This window comes from Chlamydotis macqueenii, chromosome 13 (assembly GCF_036417535.1).
Source record: "Chlamydotis macqueenii isolate bChlMac1 chromosome 13, bChlMac1.mat, whole genome shotgun sequence".
Taxonomy (NCBI): Eukaryota; Metazoa; Chordata; class Aves; order Otidiformes; family Otididae; genus Chlamydotis; species Chlamydotis macqueenii.
Window position 1 is genome coordinate 13,046,802 of NC_141568.1, and position 13,199 is coordinate 13,060,000.

A 13,199-nucleotide genomic window follows, 5' to 3' on the forward strand; every position below is an offset into this window, starting at 1 on the left:
TGAAAAGCACTAAGTGCAACTAGTCTTACAGGAGAGGGGGAAATAAATCCAGTTTACCTCTAAACACACGTCGTGGGCTCCTCCAGCCCAGGCCAGGCCTGCAGCTCCGGGTGCAGACCTGGCTGCCGTGAGTACGCAGCATCCACTGCCTCTCCTCCAGCTTCTGCAGCCAGACCTCCTCAGATTCCAAGGGGAACTGTCCCCCCAACATGACCCCTTCCCTGCGTACAGGAAGGTGCCCAACTTACTTGTGGCCAATTAAAGAAGATTGAAGAGTCAAATTTGCCTGGCAACTAGGAATGGAAGTGGAGAAGGTAATTTGCGGTGCATAATTGATGCAATCATGGCCCTGCAAATAGCGGTGTGGGGTGGCTGTCGGGTAAGGCATGGCACAGCTGGGGCATATTGACTTGTCCCCACGGTCCTGCAGTGCCCATGCAGGCAGCTGCCACCACTCTCATTTTGGACCAACCACACCCTGCCATAGCCATGTCTTTCCCCGTTGTTTTCCCCTGCTGCATTTCCACCTGCCTGAGGAGCTGTGCCTCGCAGTGCTTTCAGCTGGCGCTGCCCACCTGTGTCCAAGCAGGCTGGGGACACCAGGACAGGGCTGGGGACACCAGGACGGGGCTGGGGACGGCTCCTTGCAGCACACGCATTCCTGTGCCACCCCGGTGACCAGCTGCCAAGGCTGCCCCAGCTCCAGCCGGGCCGCATCCTCCTTGCTAAGGACATGCAAAACCTCTTGGGAAACACTGGGGAGAACCAAAACCCCATGCCCGGTGCCCTTGGCAGCGCTGCCTGCCAGATGATGAGCCCTTCCGGAGGCAGCAGGAAAAGCCATCAAGGGTGCTTCAGAAATTGATTAAACTATATCATTATTTAAGTGAATAAAATCTCTAACTGCAGCATTGGGGGGCAAAAAAAACACTCAACAGATTAATCTACTACCAGGAACCCTACACACGTCAAATTTGGGGCACGGTTGCTTCATCTGAGTGTTTGCTTCATCTGTGCATTGGTGGTCGTCTGCATCCACTTGTTGGCTTCAGCGTTGCACAAAAAGCAAATTTTAAGTCCTCACTGAGATGGGCCTTCATGTGATCATTTCTTCACACTGTCTAGGCTTTTATCTGCTTTTGTAGATTTTTTTTTTTTTGGTTTAGCATTCACAAATATCCTCCAGAAATCCTGCAGCAGTTTCTTCTTGCTACAGGCACTGCACAGTGAATCTACTGGTAAAGCCCAAGTGAAGAAACGGAAGATGAAGGATCATTCCAGCCCGCAAACCCTCTGACAATTAAATATACTGCAAAAAGGGCGCAGACACATTTAGGCTCCCTATTAGGAAAAACACTCATGTGCTTAGTTCTAAGCATGTGGTTAAATCCATTCTTCTTTGCAAAATCTTTGAGACATAAGCACATGCCAAAGTGCATTCCTGAGTAAGGATGCTTCCCTGAACCGAGGCCATAATTCATTAAAACCCAAGGTGCATTTATCCTACTTTTTCCCGTGAGCAGGGATGTGAAAAAAAGCGGAGGGAAAAAAAAAGAAAACAAGCAAAGAATTAATTTTGATTTTAAACTGATCTATGGTGACAAGGGGCATTTGGTTTTGTTGAAGTAACTAGAAGTGGGAAGTATTTCAGAAGATATCTAAATAAATCTTTTTAAAGGGGTTTCTCTCTCTCTCTCTCTTTCTTTCTCTCCTTTTCCCTCTAATTACCCATGTCTGGTAGTCTTGGATCTCAACCCCTTGTTATTTAAAATACATATTCATGGAACTATATTTTACAGTTGCACTGTTCTGGTTACAAAATAGCTTCTACTTTTCTAGGACATAATTTCATTTTGTTTAGCCAAGAATTCATTAAAGAAGCTATAAATAACCTCCTTTAAATATTTAGCCGTGAATAGAGGGTGGACTGGCATTGATGGCTTATTTTAGTACTAATGCAATATGCTTTAAAAAAAAAAAAAATCCGCATTTGAGCATGAATCAAGTTAATCATTAACACTTTCAATGTGATTCTCAGGATCCGCTTAAAACAGATTGCCCCCTCCCAGCAGGCGAGCTCTGGGTGCAGGAGGGCTGCACAACTTTCCCTTCAGTTTTTCTTTCAGCAAAACACAATTTGCTCTGTATTGCGGTGGAAACGCAGCCCCGTGACTTGGGTGGGCTGCTCCCCCAGCAGGGACCCTGGCTATCGGCCCCTTCTTGCCCTCTTGCTGCCACGCAGCTCGGCCAGCATTTTCTGCCCATGATACGCCACCTTCCCAAATGCACAGCAGAGAACATCAGAGTTAGATGGAGTGCAGCCTTTTTCAAAAGTCACCTTATGAAAAGAAGTCCCAATGCCTCCACCTCCCTTTTAAGCACAGAGAGAAGGAAGTGCTGAAAAGGGAGAACTGGTGATTCTGTTTTAATGCACAAAGCTGCACTAGGAGCTAATCTGCTGTGATATGAGAGCAAAGGACATGAGCGCCAGGCACGGTTATTTGAGAAGGTGAGGAAATGACATTAGCTGACACCCGGTTCCTGAATGGCCAAGATTTGGAAAACCAGATGCTGGTGGCTCTCAGGCTGCGTGCTTACAAAGCCACAGAACTTCGGCCAAAAACAAATCCTTCCTTACACCTTCCAGGCCTTTTTACCTCACTTTTTAGGCAGTGGTTTGATGACATCAGCTGGAAAGTAACATCAGTTCAAGGTACTCCAGCTCCCTATGCCCTCCACCAATGTTTTCCCTTGTCCTTGCTCAACATGTTACCCCTCTAACTGTGCTGATACAGACAGGCTGAGAAACAGATTAGGCAACTCAAAAAAACAAACATGCACAACTATCGAAAAAAAAACCAACCCAAACCCGGTAGTTTGTTTTTTAAACCCAGCTCCACTGCCTATTATCATTCAAGGGGTGGCCCCAACAAAAGCTGCGTCACCACAAGGGAGGGGATGGCGAGAAGGAGAGGAAGGAGCTGCTGGGCAGGGACTCCTGAAGCCAGGATTGCTCTCAGTCGAGAGAAGGCTACACAAAACTGTACCCTGAGTGCTGCAGTGCTGTTGCATTTTGAAGTTGAACCATTAAGACATTTTTCCTTAGCGCTGACTCCCTCTGGGCATTCCCAAGACAATTACAATGTTTTCTGAGCATACAAAAGAACTATGAGATTTTGTAATCGGAGTCTGAGTTTATGCGTCCCTCCTTAAGAGCATTCAATTTCCATGGACATTCATTAGTGCAAGGTTAAAACACAACGGCAGAGGAGAATGGAATACTTTCATGTCCATGTTAGTAAACACTTGAAGCTAGAAATGCAAGTTCAAAAAAAACCTCTCTGTGTTGTTTCCAAATTAGTAGTAAAGCAACAAAAACCACAACTTTCACAGCTTTTTTACTGAAAATTTAATTTTACAAAATACCCTTTCCCATCAAAGAAACTTCCCTGCAATGTACATGAACGCAGCGTTTTATAGATCTGTACAGTGAGATATCAGGGAGGTTTGAAGGAAGGAAAAACTTAGCACACACCTAGTCGCAAAACCTAGAGCAATGTGAATACAAGTGTGTCTTAAAATGCTAAAGCAAGTAACGCAATATAATTGGTGAATCTATTTGAAATGTGAAAAGTTTCCTTAAAATGGTCCATATGGTATGTAGAACATCACAGCTGGCACAAAACTGCTTGTATTTAGGTTTAAACACAAAAACAATGTATGTAAGGAACAGTTTTTGAAAAAGAAACCAAGTGCTGCTACCCGAACGCAAACATATACAGAGGTGCTGACAGCACACAGGGAAATCGACAAAGAAAGATGAATACTCAAGTGTTCAAACACGGAAGGTGTTTGGTTTTTTTAACCTTACCAATAAACATTTAAAAGAGAACCAATGCCAAATTAACATAGGACACCCTTTTAACAGCTAGGTGTAACGCATGTAGTTTAATGTAATCTCAACAAATGCAAAACTAGGCATGAGTACTGCAGCTTTGGCTGGCTAGGCAGGAGCTAGTTAGTCTGTTGCATTCTGGCAGCTTTGAATTTTGAAATCCTCTTTGTAGTTTCTTCTGATGTTTCGGACAAAACTTCCTCTGATTTTCGCTCCAGAATGGTAGGCAGGACTGGGTGAGCAATGACTGGGTGTGGTACTAAGGAGGGAGACAAAGGCTCCTTTTCTATAACAGTTCCGGAAAATGCCTACAACAGAAGAGAACACTCAAAATGAGCTAATAAATTGCAAATGTGAAGCTATGCCCATAAGGTCATTACCCTATATTAGCCTGATTAGGATTGTTATTTCTTTTAATCAAAAGTAAAGAAATATCTTTAAATCAATGACTGTTCCTTGCATAAGTAACCAAATCGTAATTAACCTCAAAATATAGCTTGTTCAAAGATGACTGACTGAAAGGCAGTGTCTTAAAAGTACTAATCTCATTCCTACTGCATAAATGATCTAAAAAAATTTGCTTCCTCACTGACACATGCTCAAGAAATAAAACAGCTGATGTAATATAGAGTTTCATTTTGGATAAGAAATGGAGAGATTTTGCAAAGTTGGAGTATGTCAGCATTTCCATCATACGTCATATTTTATGACTTAATGTCTTCTAATTGCATCAAGCTGACACACTGCATACAAATTGGCAAGCACATATTTTGTTTGTTCTTTTCTCCTTACCAAATATGATCAAAAATGGTGAAAGTAATTTGTACTTAAGAGAATGGCAAGCTTGCTTCCAACTATTTCTCTCTATGAAAGGTCTAAGAGAAACATTTAATGTTTAAAAACGATCATTTATACGCAGCCCATTATATGACTTAATCCTTTTTAACTTAGCTAAGAAATGACTGTGATTCTTGGAAAACATTTGAAAAAGGCAACTCGAAACTACTTTTCATAAACATATTTAAGAACAAATCACCCTGCTATGTATGGAAAACAGAAAATTCAGAATGCCTAAGGACAAGGCGAAGCAGTTTACATCCAAGGTTTGATGCTCATACTGGGCACAAAGGCATGCACACTAGATTTATTAACTATGCTTAGTTCTGCTTTTTCATAACTCAGTTACCAAGAAAAACAAACCAAAACAAACTAGCCATTCTTTTCTTGCAGGACCTGCAAAAAAAAAAACAGTGGCTTTTTTTGTTTTCTGCTCCAGTAGCCAAAGTATGCCTAAAGCTGTGCCTGTACACAACTGCATTGTTCTAACAACGTGCTCATTTTCAAAAATAGGTAAGCAAAATACAACCTAAAACGACCTTGATAAAATTAGAAACAAAAAGAAAAAAAAGTTGGTGTGTTTCAAATGGTAATGGAATAATAATGTATTTCAAACACCCACAAAAACAACCAAAAGCAAAACAGCAGCATTTAAGAAGGCATGTCTAACTGCGGTGTTTCGCTCACTCTCCTTCAGTTACTTCAAAAATGAATTTTATTGTAGAGAATAATCACGCCATACTCACAAAATGGACTAACGGGTAACACCTAAAGTGTACTTAGATGTTTTATAAAAATATAGCAAATATATTCCAGAAAGCATACAATGTGAAGTGCTAACTCTACAGATGGATCTTCCACCATGAATCTTCACATCCTGCCTGGACTCACCTGGAGCTTTTTGTATAAAAATGATGATAAACAATGGCTTTTATGAGGAGTCCATTTCTTGTCAAAATAATTTTTCTAAAAATAGTGTTTTTATTGAACTTGCTCACTTCATTGGGAACTACTGAAAACTCAGTTTCATCTAGTTTGAAAAAATTAGTGTAAGTTCTTACAAAATAAAAATGAAGAATACTCTATGCCATGAATTTCAGAGCAGCAGCTACATTTAATTCTTGTACTTATCCAGTCACTAAGCAACTGTACCTTTATGTTGCCAGTCTCTTTCCTTTATGATGAAGCCCTGAACTTTCCAAACATGTGAATAGATTTGTTTAGGATCACTAATGGCCCCCTAGTCTGGAATAGGATGAGTAGAGGTGTAATGCTTCCTTCCACAGGCCAATCTCTCTGCCTTTGGCAAGTCCAAATAATCACTCATCTGGTATTTGTGCCTTTTAAAACTTAAAAACACCGCCTGGAAACTAGCTGTCTAGGAGCTGCGCAACACAGGTTACCGAGAATCAATTCTTCCCTCTCATCAACTACAGAGTATAGATGTTTCTTTTTTTAATCCTGCTGTATATCCTGCAGTGAAATTTTCAGGTGACCCAGCAGACATGACACTGCTTTCAGTAACACCAGCAAGTGACTACTTTGTCAGATCTTTACAGAAGAGCTTCAGGTCTCCGGAAGGCCACCTGACTCGTCTCCTCCCCTCTGCCCCTGGGATGCATATGACAGAAACTTGTCATCTGATAATGTCCTTCTGACGCAAACTAGGTAGGAGTTAGAAAATTATTTTAAAGAAATCAAGCTGATGGTATAGGCAACTACAGTCATTAGATTTCTCGGTTTTATCCCTGCCAACAATCAATAATTAATTAAAAACTGTACCTCAGTTGTCCCTGAAGAGGGAGGAAGCTTTTTTGGTAGCTGTTGCTGCCCCTCCTCCTCCTCCTCTTCCTCCAGTATACCTTCGCTGTTGTCACTCTGAGTAGCTTCATCACAGCTAATACTCCTCTGAACTCCTCGTCTGTCATCAAACTCAGCAGCACTGTTCTCACTGGTATCGCTACAAACACTGTTCTCTCTGCTTCGAGACTTCAAAATTGATTTACGAGGGACATATTCTCCATTCACAACATCAACAAAGACTCTATAAAGGAAAATGTTAGCTTTAATAAACCATTTCAGGATCAGATGACAAATTTACAGTGATCTTGCTTTGTCTTTTGTACAAATTAATTATGATGTGCTCTTCCAACTTTTTCACTGCAGAATTACAATACTGTACCTTTAGAGGTATTTTATTTACCAACGTACAAGAATCAATTCTGCAGAGCAAACACTCTTATGCCCTTTATTCAAGCATTAAGTTGGTACACTCTTTGAGGAGAAACCGTATAGCTCTTTGAAAAGTGTCAGAAAACAGAATAGTGCGTGTTACAAAAAGTTAGGAAAAAAGTAACCTAAACGATTGTCAGGGCTGTTTCTGTAAAAAGAAACAGAAGATCACAATGACAGGTTTTCTAGAATGAAGTCCTTGTCAAATGCAGAATATAAAAACAAATACTTGAAATATTTCCTGCACATGGCAAGGATGAAGCTTTTTCCCTAGAAGTGCCATAATCTTCTGCTTTCAGTTAAAAAAAAAAAAAAGTAAAAAAAGTCAGCTTTTAAGATCAGATCAATTCGAAGACAATTTTCAAGTATTAACAGACTGTAAACTGATAAAGAGGCCTCTTCCTACAGTTTGTACTCCATCTCCGTGACTTAAAGAAGTCAAGGGTGGGTGGAGGAGAAAGAGTGGCATTAGAAGACAGCACCAATTTTATCAAACTCCTAAATGACTGGATGAGTTTTAAGAGTGTTACTTGTTTCTTAACAGCTTTATTCGTCAGGTACTCATGGGAACGCTTGCATATCTCTACAGAAGACAGTTCCTTTGCAGAGTTCAGGGAGAGCACCATGAAAGAATCCTTTACCTCACCTTCAGCCCCAGCAACTGTAGTTACAGGAAGGGTTTTAACTTCTCACAATTTGTGACACGTTTTTAAAGATATTTAGGTGCCTGAATACACCGACATACAAATGCGGTGTGATTTTCACAAGCACTTAATCAACCAATCTAATAGGTGTCTGTGTTCATCTTTACAAATCTAAATATTTGTTTTAACTCTCCCGTCACCTTACTTTAGTATTTTATACAGTCCTCTAAGCCCAACACTGTTTTTCAAGCTCTCTGAATGCGAGTGTTCAACAGGTGAGCACTTCTTTTTATGGAGAATATAGAGACAGTAATGGACTAAAGTTAGGGAGAGAGAATGCAAGAGAAACTATGCAAAGACCTGAGCATATTCTGAAGATACTGTTAGGAAGAGACAAAGCCCAGCAATTAGTAACTGTGAAAGGAGGAGTATTACAAGCGACAGATCTGGTCAGTTACATTTGAAAACAAACACAGACACAAATGACATGGCATTAACCAGAATACATAACAAACTGCTATATTCCTTTATGCAGATTATATGCACTGGCAAATTTACCTCAATTTCAGAAGCTCTGAAAAAGAAGATAAATGATGAATTGCTAGTTGGAAATTTTAAGCTTAGAAATGTTTTACGGATATGAAAGCACAGCAACCATGCAAAAGCCACAAACTTTCAGTTTTAAGTGGTAAATCGAGTTCCAGCTGTTTCTTTCAGAAAATACTAGGCTCGGTTTCACTCTACAGGTGAACAGAAATGAAAAAAGAAGATCTGCTGAGGGGAAAGCTCATGCGCCAATGCTATAAATTACATACCGGTAAATGTCTGCTGGGGTTTTGATGTTAGGCAGTTCTGGAGTTGCATGGCCATTGCCATTGCTGTTCTTCCTTTTACGCTTGGCCTCTTCTTTCTTTTCACTGAATTTCAAAGTAGTATTTTTTCCTGTGTTTATTCTTACCTGAAAATTGAACACAAATGATGGTCTAGACCATAAAATCAACAATCACCAGGCTGCAGATCAACTGACTTCTGACATTCTCCTATCCAAGCAGCTGGAGACTATGAAGCATAGATAAGTTAAACAAATGCATGAACAGCAACATTCATAGTGTGAACTGTTTATTCCTTACCACTTGTACTAGGCTGGGGCATTTCTTTGCACTAATGTGCTTATTCAACCTCTGCTCAATAGCTGAGCTGTTGAACAGTCAATTTCAAGTCAAGTAAAAAGTTATTTTAAAAACTCCTAGACAGGATACTACCTTTTACAAGAGCTGGAAGCCAGAACAGAAACGTAGACATTTGGAGATAATTTTTTAATACCACATTTAAAACTGCAGGATTTAAACAGTGGGTTTCAAGCATTCAAAAAGAATACAAATAAATGTAACCTACAGTTAGCATTCTACATTATCTAAAACTTTTTATTTTAGATATAGTATATACGTTTTATGCAATCTCTTGAGAGAAAGATAAAAATAATAAAGTACATACCCTCTTAGGTTCAACAGTGTGAGAGAAAAAAATAGTTGGAACAGAGCTATCTCCAACATCTATGTCATCTTCATCATCACTATGATAATAAGTAGAGCCATTAACTTGGCCACCAAACAAGTCTGAATTTGTTACTTGTTTATGGAAGTTGCCCTGAGTAATACAGTCTTCTGCTCTGTATGTCCCATTCAGATCTGTCCTCTTCTCTTCTTTCTCCTCTTCAGAGGAGGTTGTGTCTTCTCCAGTTGTCTCAACTGTATCAGGCATCCTATGAAATGAAAAATATTTAAGTGAACTGAGGCAATCCATACTCTTGAGAGACACAGGCATACAAAATAATGAACAAGCCTGTACACTATTCCCTTTACCCAGGTACTACATTTTTAGCCAGATTGTGAAACTTTTTTCATATTCTCTAAGAATGACTACGTCCTTTCCACGTCAACTGGTAATGCCAAAACTGTGACATCCTGGCTAATGACATAGGTATTGCTTTGCTTTAGGATCAGAATAGATCTGAGGATGTCATTAAACATTAAATGTGTAACTCCTACATTGTAAACAATGGATTGTGGGACAACCACAAACAGCCTGTGGGAAATGGATTTTACTTCCCCTTTGCTATCATCTCGAAGAAAAAAATACTACAGTGCCAGACTGCTGTGGTTGCACAGAGGCAGATTTTAGCACTTTCGGCCTTGCAGTGCACGCTTTGTTCATGTTCCACCCTTCTTCCACCTGTTATCATTTTAACTGCCTCAGTCTAGTCAGCTATTTGCACTTATGGTGAGATCCTTTGTGCGAAAACAGAATCACACACCTATAGAGGTTTCTGACCTCCAAACCTGAATGTGCTGCAGCAGTACTATACCTGTCAAGTTCACCAAGTATCTCTTCTTGTCTCTCGAGCTCTTCTAAGCGGGCCCACAGTTCCTCCTCTGACTGAAAACGGCCCGTTGATTTTGTATCACTTCCATTTTCTGGAAAATCTACCTCAAAAATGTCTGACACTTTTGGCTTTGAATGAGGTTTATGAGCAGTTCGGTATTTTCCTGTGTGACAAAAAAATAAGATGCAATTACTACAGCCAATAGAAAAAAAAAAAACAAAACCAACAGAAAACATTGGTGGAAAAAAAAAAAACGCAAAGGAATTAAGGAACATGGGCAAAACATTTCCCATTTCAAATTGTTGTTTAACTGTTTAAGTAAAACTGTCAATGAACCAGAGCACCAGCACAGGATAATAGTCTCCAGATATCACAGAAATACCGAGGCAAAGCAGAGATGTTTATTTACAAAGCAGGAGACACTGATCCTATGACAGTTTTATTACAATGTGGGCTTTTTTACCTCTTGTGCCAAACAGTAGACTTTGATATGCTCTGATAGACACCAAAATGTGAATGTGACATTTGCTCACCGTCCCATTAATAGCACATTTTATTAACTGGGAAAGTAAACCTAGTTTGTTCTTTAGCTCGTTTTGGACAAAGTCACCTATATTTAAAGAGATGAGTCTTTTTGTTTTGAGTTGCATTTTTTTAAATTTACAATGAAGATCATTAAAAATAACCTGCAGAGTCATCCGGAAAATCTGACCAAAATCCAGTCATTATGAATCACTTATTTTGCTGGAAAAGACCCTCTCTGAAAAGCACACAAAAACCTGCCTTTCAAAAATAATAGCTATAAACCCCTTTAAAACTTCAGAGGTGACCTGAGATATACACTTGTGAGTAAATGGTAGTCACCGACAAGTTCTTGCTGGCATTTAAAAGCTTTGCTATCTAATAAAATGGTGCATCCATTGAGGATGGGGAATACATTTTACTGTTTGAGTGCTGTCTAGCACATAGGGAACGAACCGCCTGCCAGCAATACTAATGCTTTAGCCCTGTCTGTGTGAAGGGCAGGACTCCTGCTTTGATCCTCCTTCTCCCAGAGATCGGCAGCTTCCAGGGGCACCGCCTGTGTCCGTGTGGTCCCAAGCAGGTTCCCAAGGGACCTTCCCCAATCTTGGCCCATCAGCACCCCCCACACAGCACCTGCACCTCTTTACAGAAGCAAGGACCCTTCCCCATCCATCACTGCCACGAATACACCCAACGCTTTGTCTGTACAGTGGGACTCCAGTACCTCTACAGGTCTACACAAAACTCTACTTTGTGCATCTAATCAACAGTAATACAATGTCTTCTTTATTCAGCATCCTTCAAGATTTAAAATCTCTATTAACCAATTGTGTGGTCATTTTTTTTTAATTTTAAGAACTCATGGCTTAAAGATATCCTTATTCAAATATGTCAGCTTATACTTTAATCCCGAGTTAAATACAAAATCAATAGCAACATTAAAAAGCAAACAGGTAACTGTAAGTAATGTTGGAATGTGTGTCCCCTGCTCTTCCACGGGATAGCATTTTTCATCATCTCATTAAGAAAAGGCTGAAATGTGTTTTATTGAGATTTGAATATAAATTGAGGTAAGCTGAGCAATCAGAGTAGCTTGTAAGGATTTCATTTGGTATAATTACAAAATTAATAAATAAAATTTGGAAGGATTAGTTAACAATCTATTTCAATTTGATTTTCAGACTGTGCCCTCCTGATTTCTTTCTGTTACCCTTCAGTATTAACCACTGACTTGACTACCAAGGATTCACATGTCTTCCTGACCGCCAGCGCTTCAACATGCCAGTGGTCTTCCCTCCTAATTCTAACAAAACTCCCGTCACTCAGTAACCGGGTCAGAACTCAAAGACAGCAGAGGATAACCACCTGCTGTTCCAATATCCACTGTGCTCACTCACTGTTACTACAAAGCACCGCCATTAACTTAATGCACTAACCAAAACCAGTAAAATGTTGAAGTTCTGAAAAACAGAGAGTCAGCAATAAACTGAGATGCTCAGGATACTTGGGTTTGCTTCCTCAGAGATACAGTCCATTTCCATGTGAACAAAAACAATTCCTAAGCTGATGAAGCCCAGCCTGCCTCAAAATAACTGCTAAGTTGTTCTTTTAGCTACTTCTTTTTCAATCTCAGTACAGATTGGTGCTGATAGAAAATGTATGTAATTCCCATTTAAAGATTTTCAGCCAAAATTGAGATGATTTCAGAGGACAATAATGATGCTTAAAGTTTAGGATACAATAAAAAGCTGCACAAAAGTTGACCTAGCATCCACACATTTCTGTATTGACAATGTTATAATTCAATGCACTTCCCAGAATGTTACTTCTATTCTGCAGACATCTACCCATAGTAAAGACGTCCCCTTAGTCAGCTTTGGCATATAAGGCATATTGTGATTCCTTCCAGAAAAATGTAACAGTGAACTGCCCAGCTTAGCCCTCTGCAAACCACAAACTACCACTCCTTCTCAAAATGTCCAACTGATGCTATATTCAGACTGTAAAATTACTTCTTCCTCCAACTTTGCCTGAGTCTTACCTATCAAGCACCACTTCACACAGCACAGAAACTATCCAATTCCTTAGCACAACTGACTTTGTTTCCCAGTGTCCTCTCCAGAAGTCTTCAGGAAGTATCTGCTTCAGTGCATCTGCAAGACCTGCATGCTGAAATAGTTTTCACATTTGTTTCACCGACACTAGTGAAATGCCCCAGTGGATGACAACGTTTATGTTGTTTGTTTATGTCTCATCCCTGCCTGCGCCTTCTTCCCCTCCTTGCTGACACTGCTCACACTCTTCTCCTGTAACAGCCAGAGCTGGAGTTTCTCTAGTATTTCTCCTGTTGTAAAACTCACACTTTGATACAAAAAAATTCTTCTCTAGTTCCCTCTCCATTTGCTGCCTCTTTTCTTCTAGAAAAGTTCAAACTCCCAATGTGGACTCTTCAACGAAAAGAGCCCCCAAATACACCTAGCTGGTGGCTACCAAGGCACATCACAGCATCCCACAGTGAAACCGAGGGACAAAATCCTTCTCACCTTGAGATTAGTAATTTTTAATTTGAATAAAGCAATTTTTAAAATGTAAAAGATACAGTGAAATGAAATAAATCAGTCAATCCCAAATAAGGAGTATTAATCCTACGTAAGGAATAATTGGCTTATGGTATTTCAAGACA

At 40.0% G+C, this 13,199-nt stretch overlaps 1 protein-coding gene across 2 annotated transcripts in view; it reads right to left on the reverse strand.

The window, feature by feature from the left end:
• Window positions 1-3,392: 3,392 nt before the first annotated feature.
• URI1 (URI1 prefoldin like chaperone) overlaps window positions 3,393-13,199 on the reverse strand; it is a 42,392-nt gene continuing 32,585 nt past the window's right edge. For both annotated transcript variants that reach the window (XM_086757961.1, XM_086757962.1), the window contains exons 7-11: window positions 9,974-10,154; window positions 9,103-9,370; window positions 8,424-8,566; window positions 6,515-6,776; window positions 3,393-4,203 (exon numbers count right to left, since the gene is read on the reverse strand). In XM_086757961.1, the coding sequence (XP_086614087.1) occupies window positions 4,015-4,203; window positions 6,515-6,776; window positions 8,424-8,566; window positions 9,103-9,370; window positions 9,974-10,154 (1,043 nt within the window). In that variant the 3' untranslated portion in view covers window positions 3,393-4,014. The remainder of the gene's footprint in view (window positions 4,204-6,514; window positions 6,777-8,423; window positions 8,567-9,102; window positions 9,371-9,973; window positions 10,155-13,199) is intronic.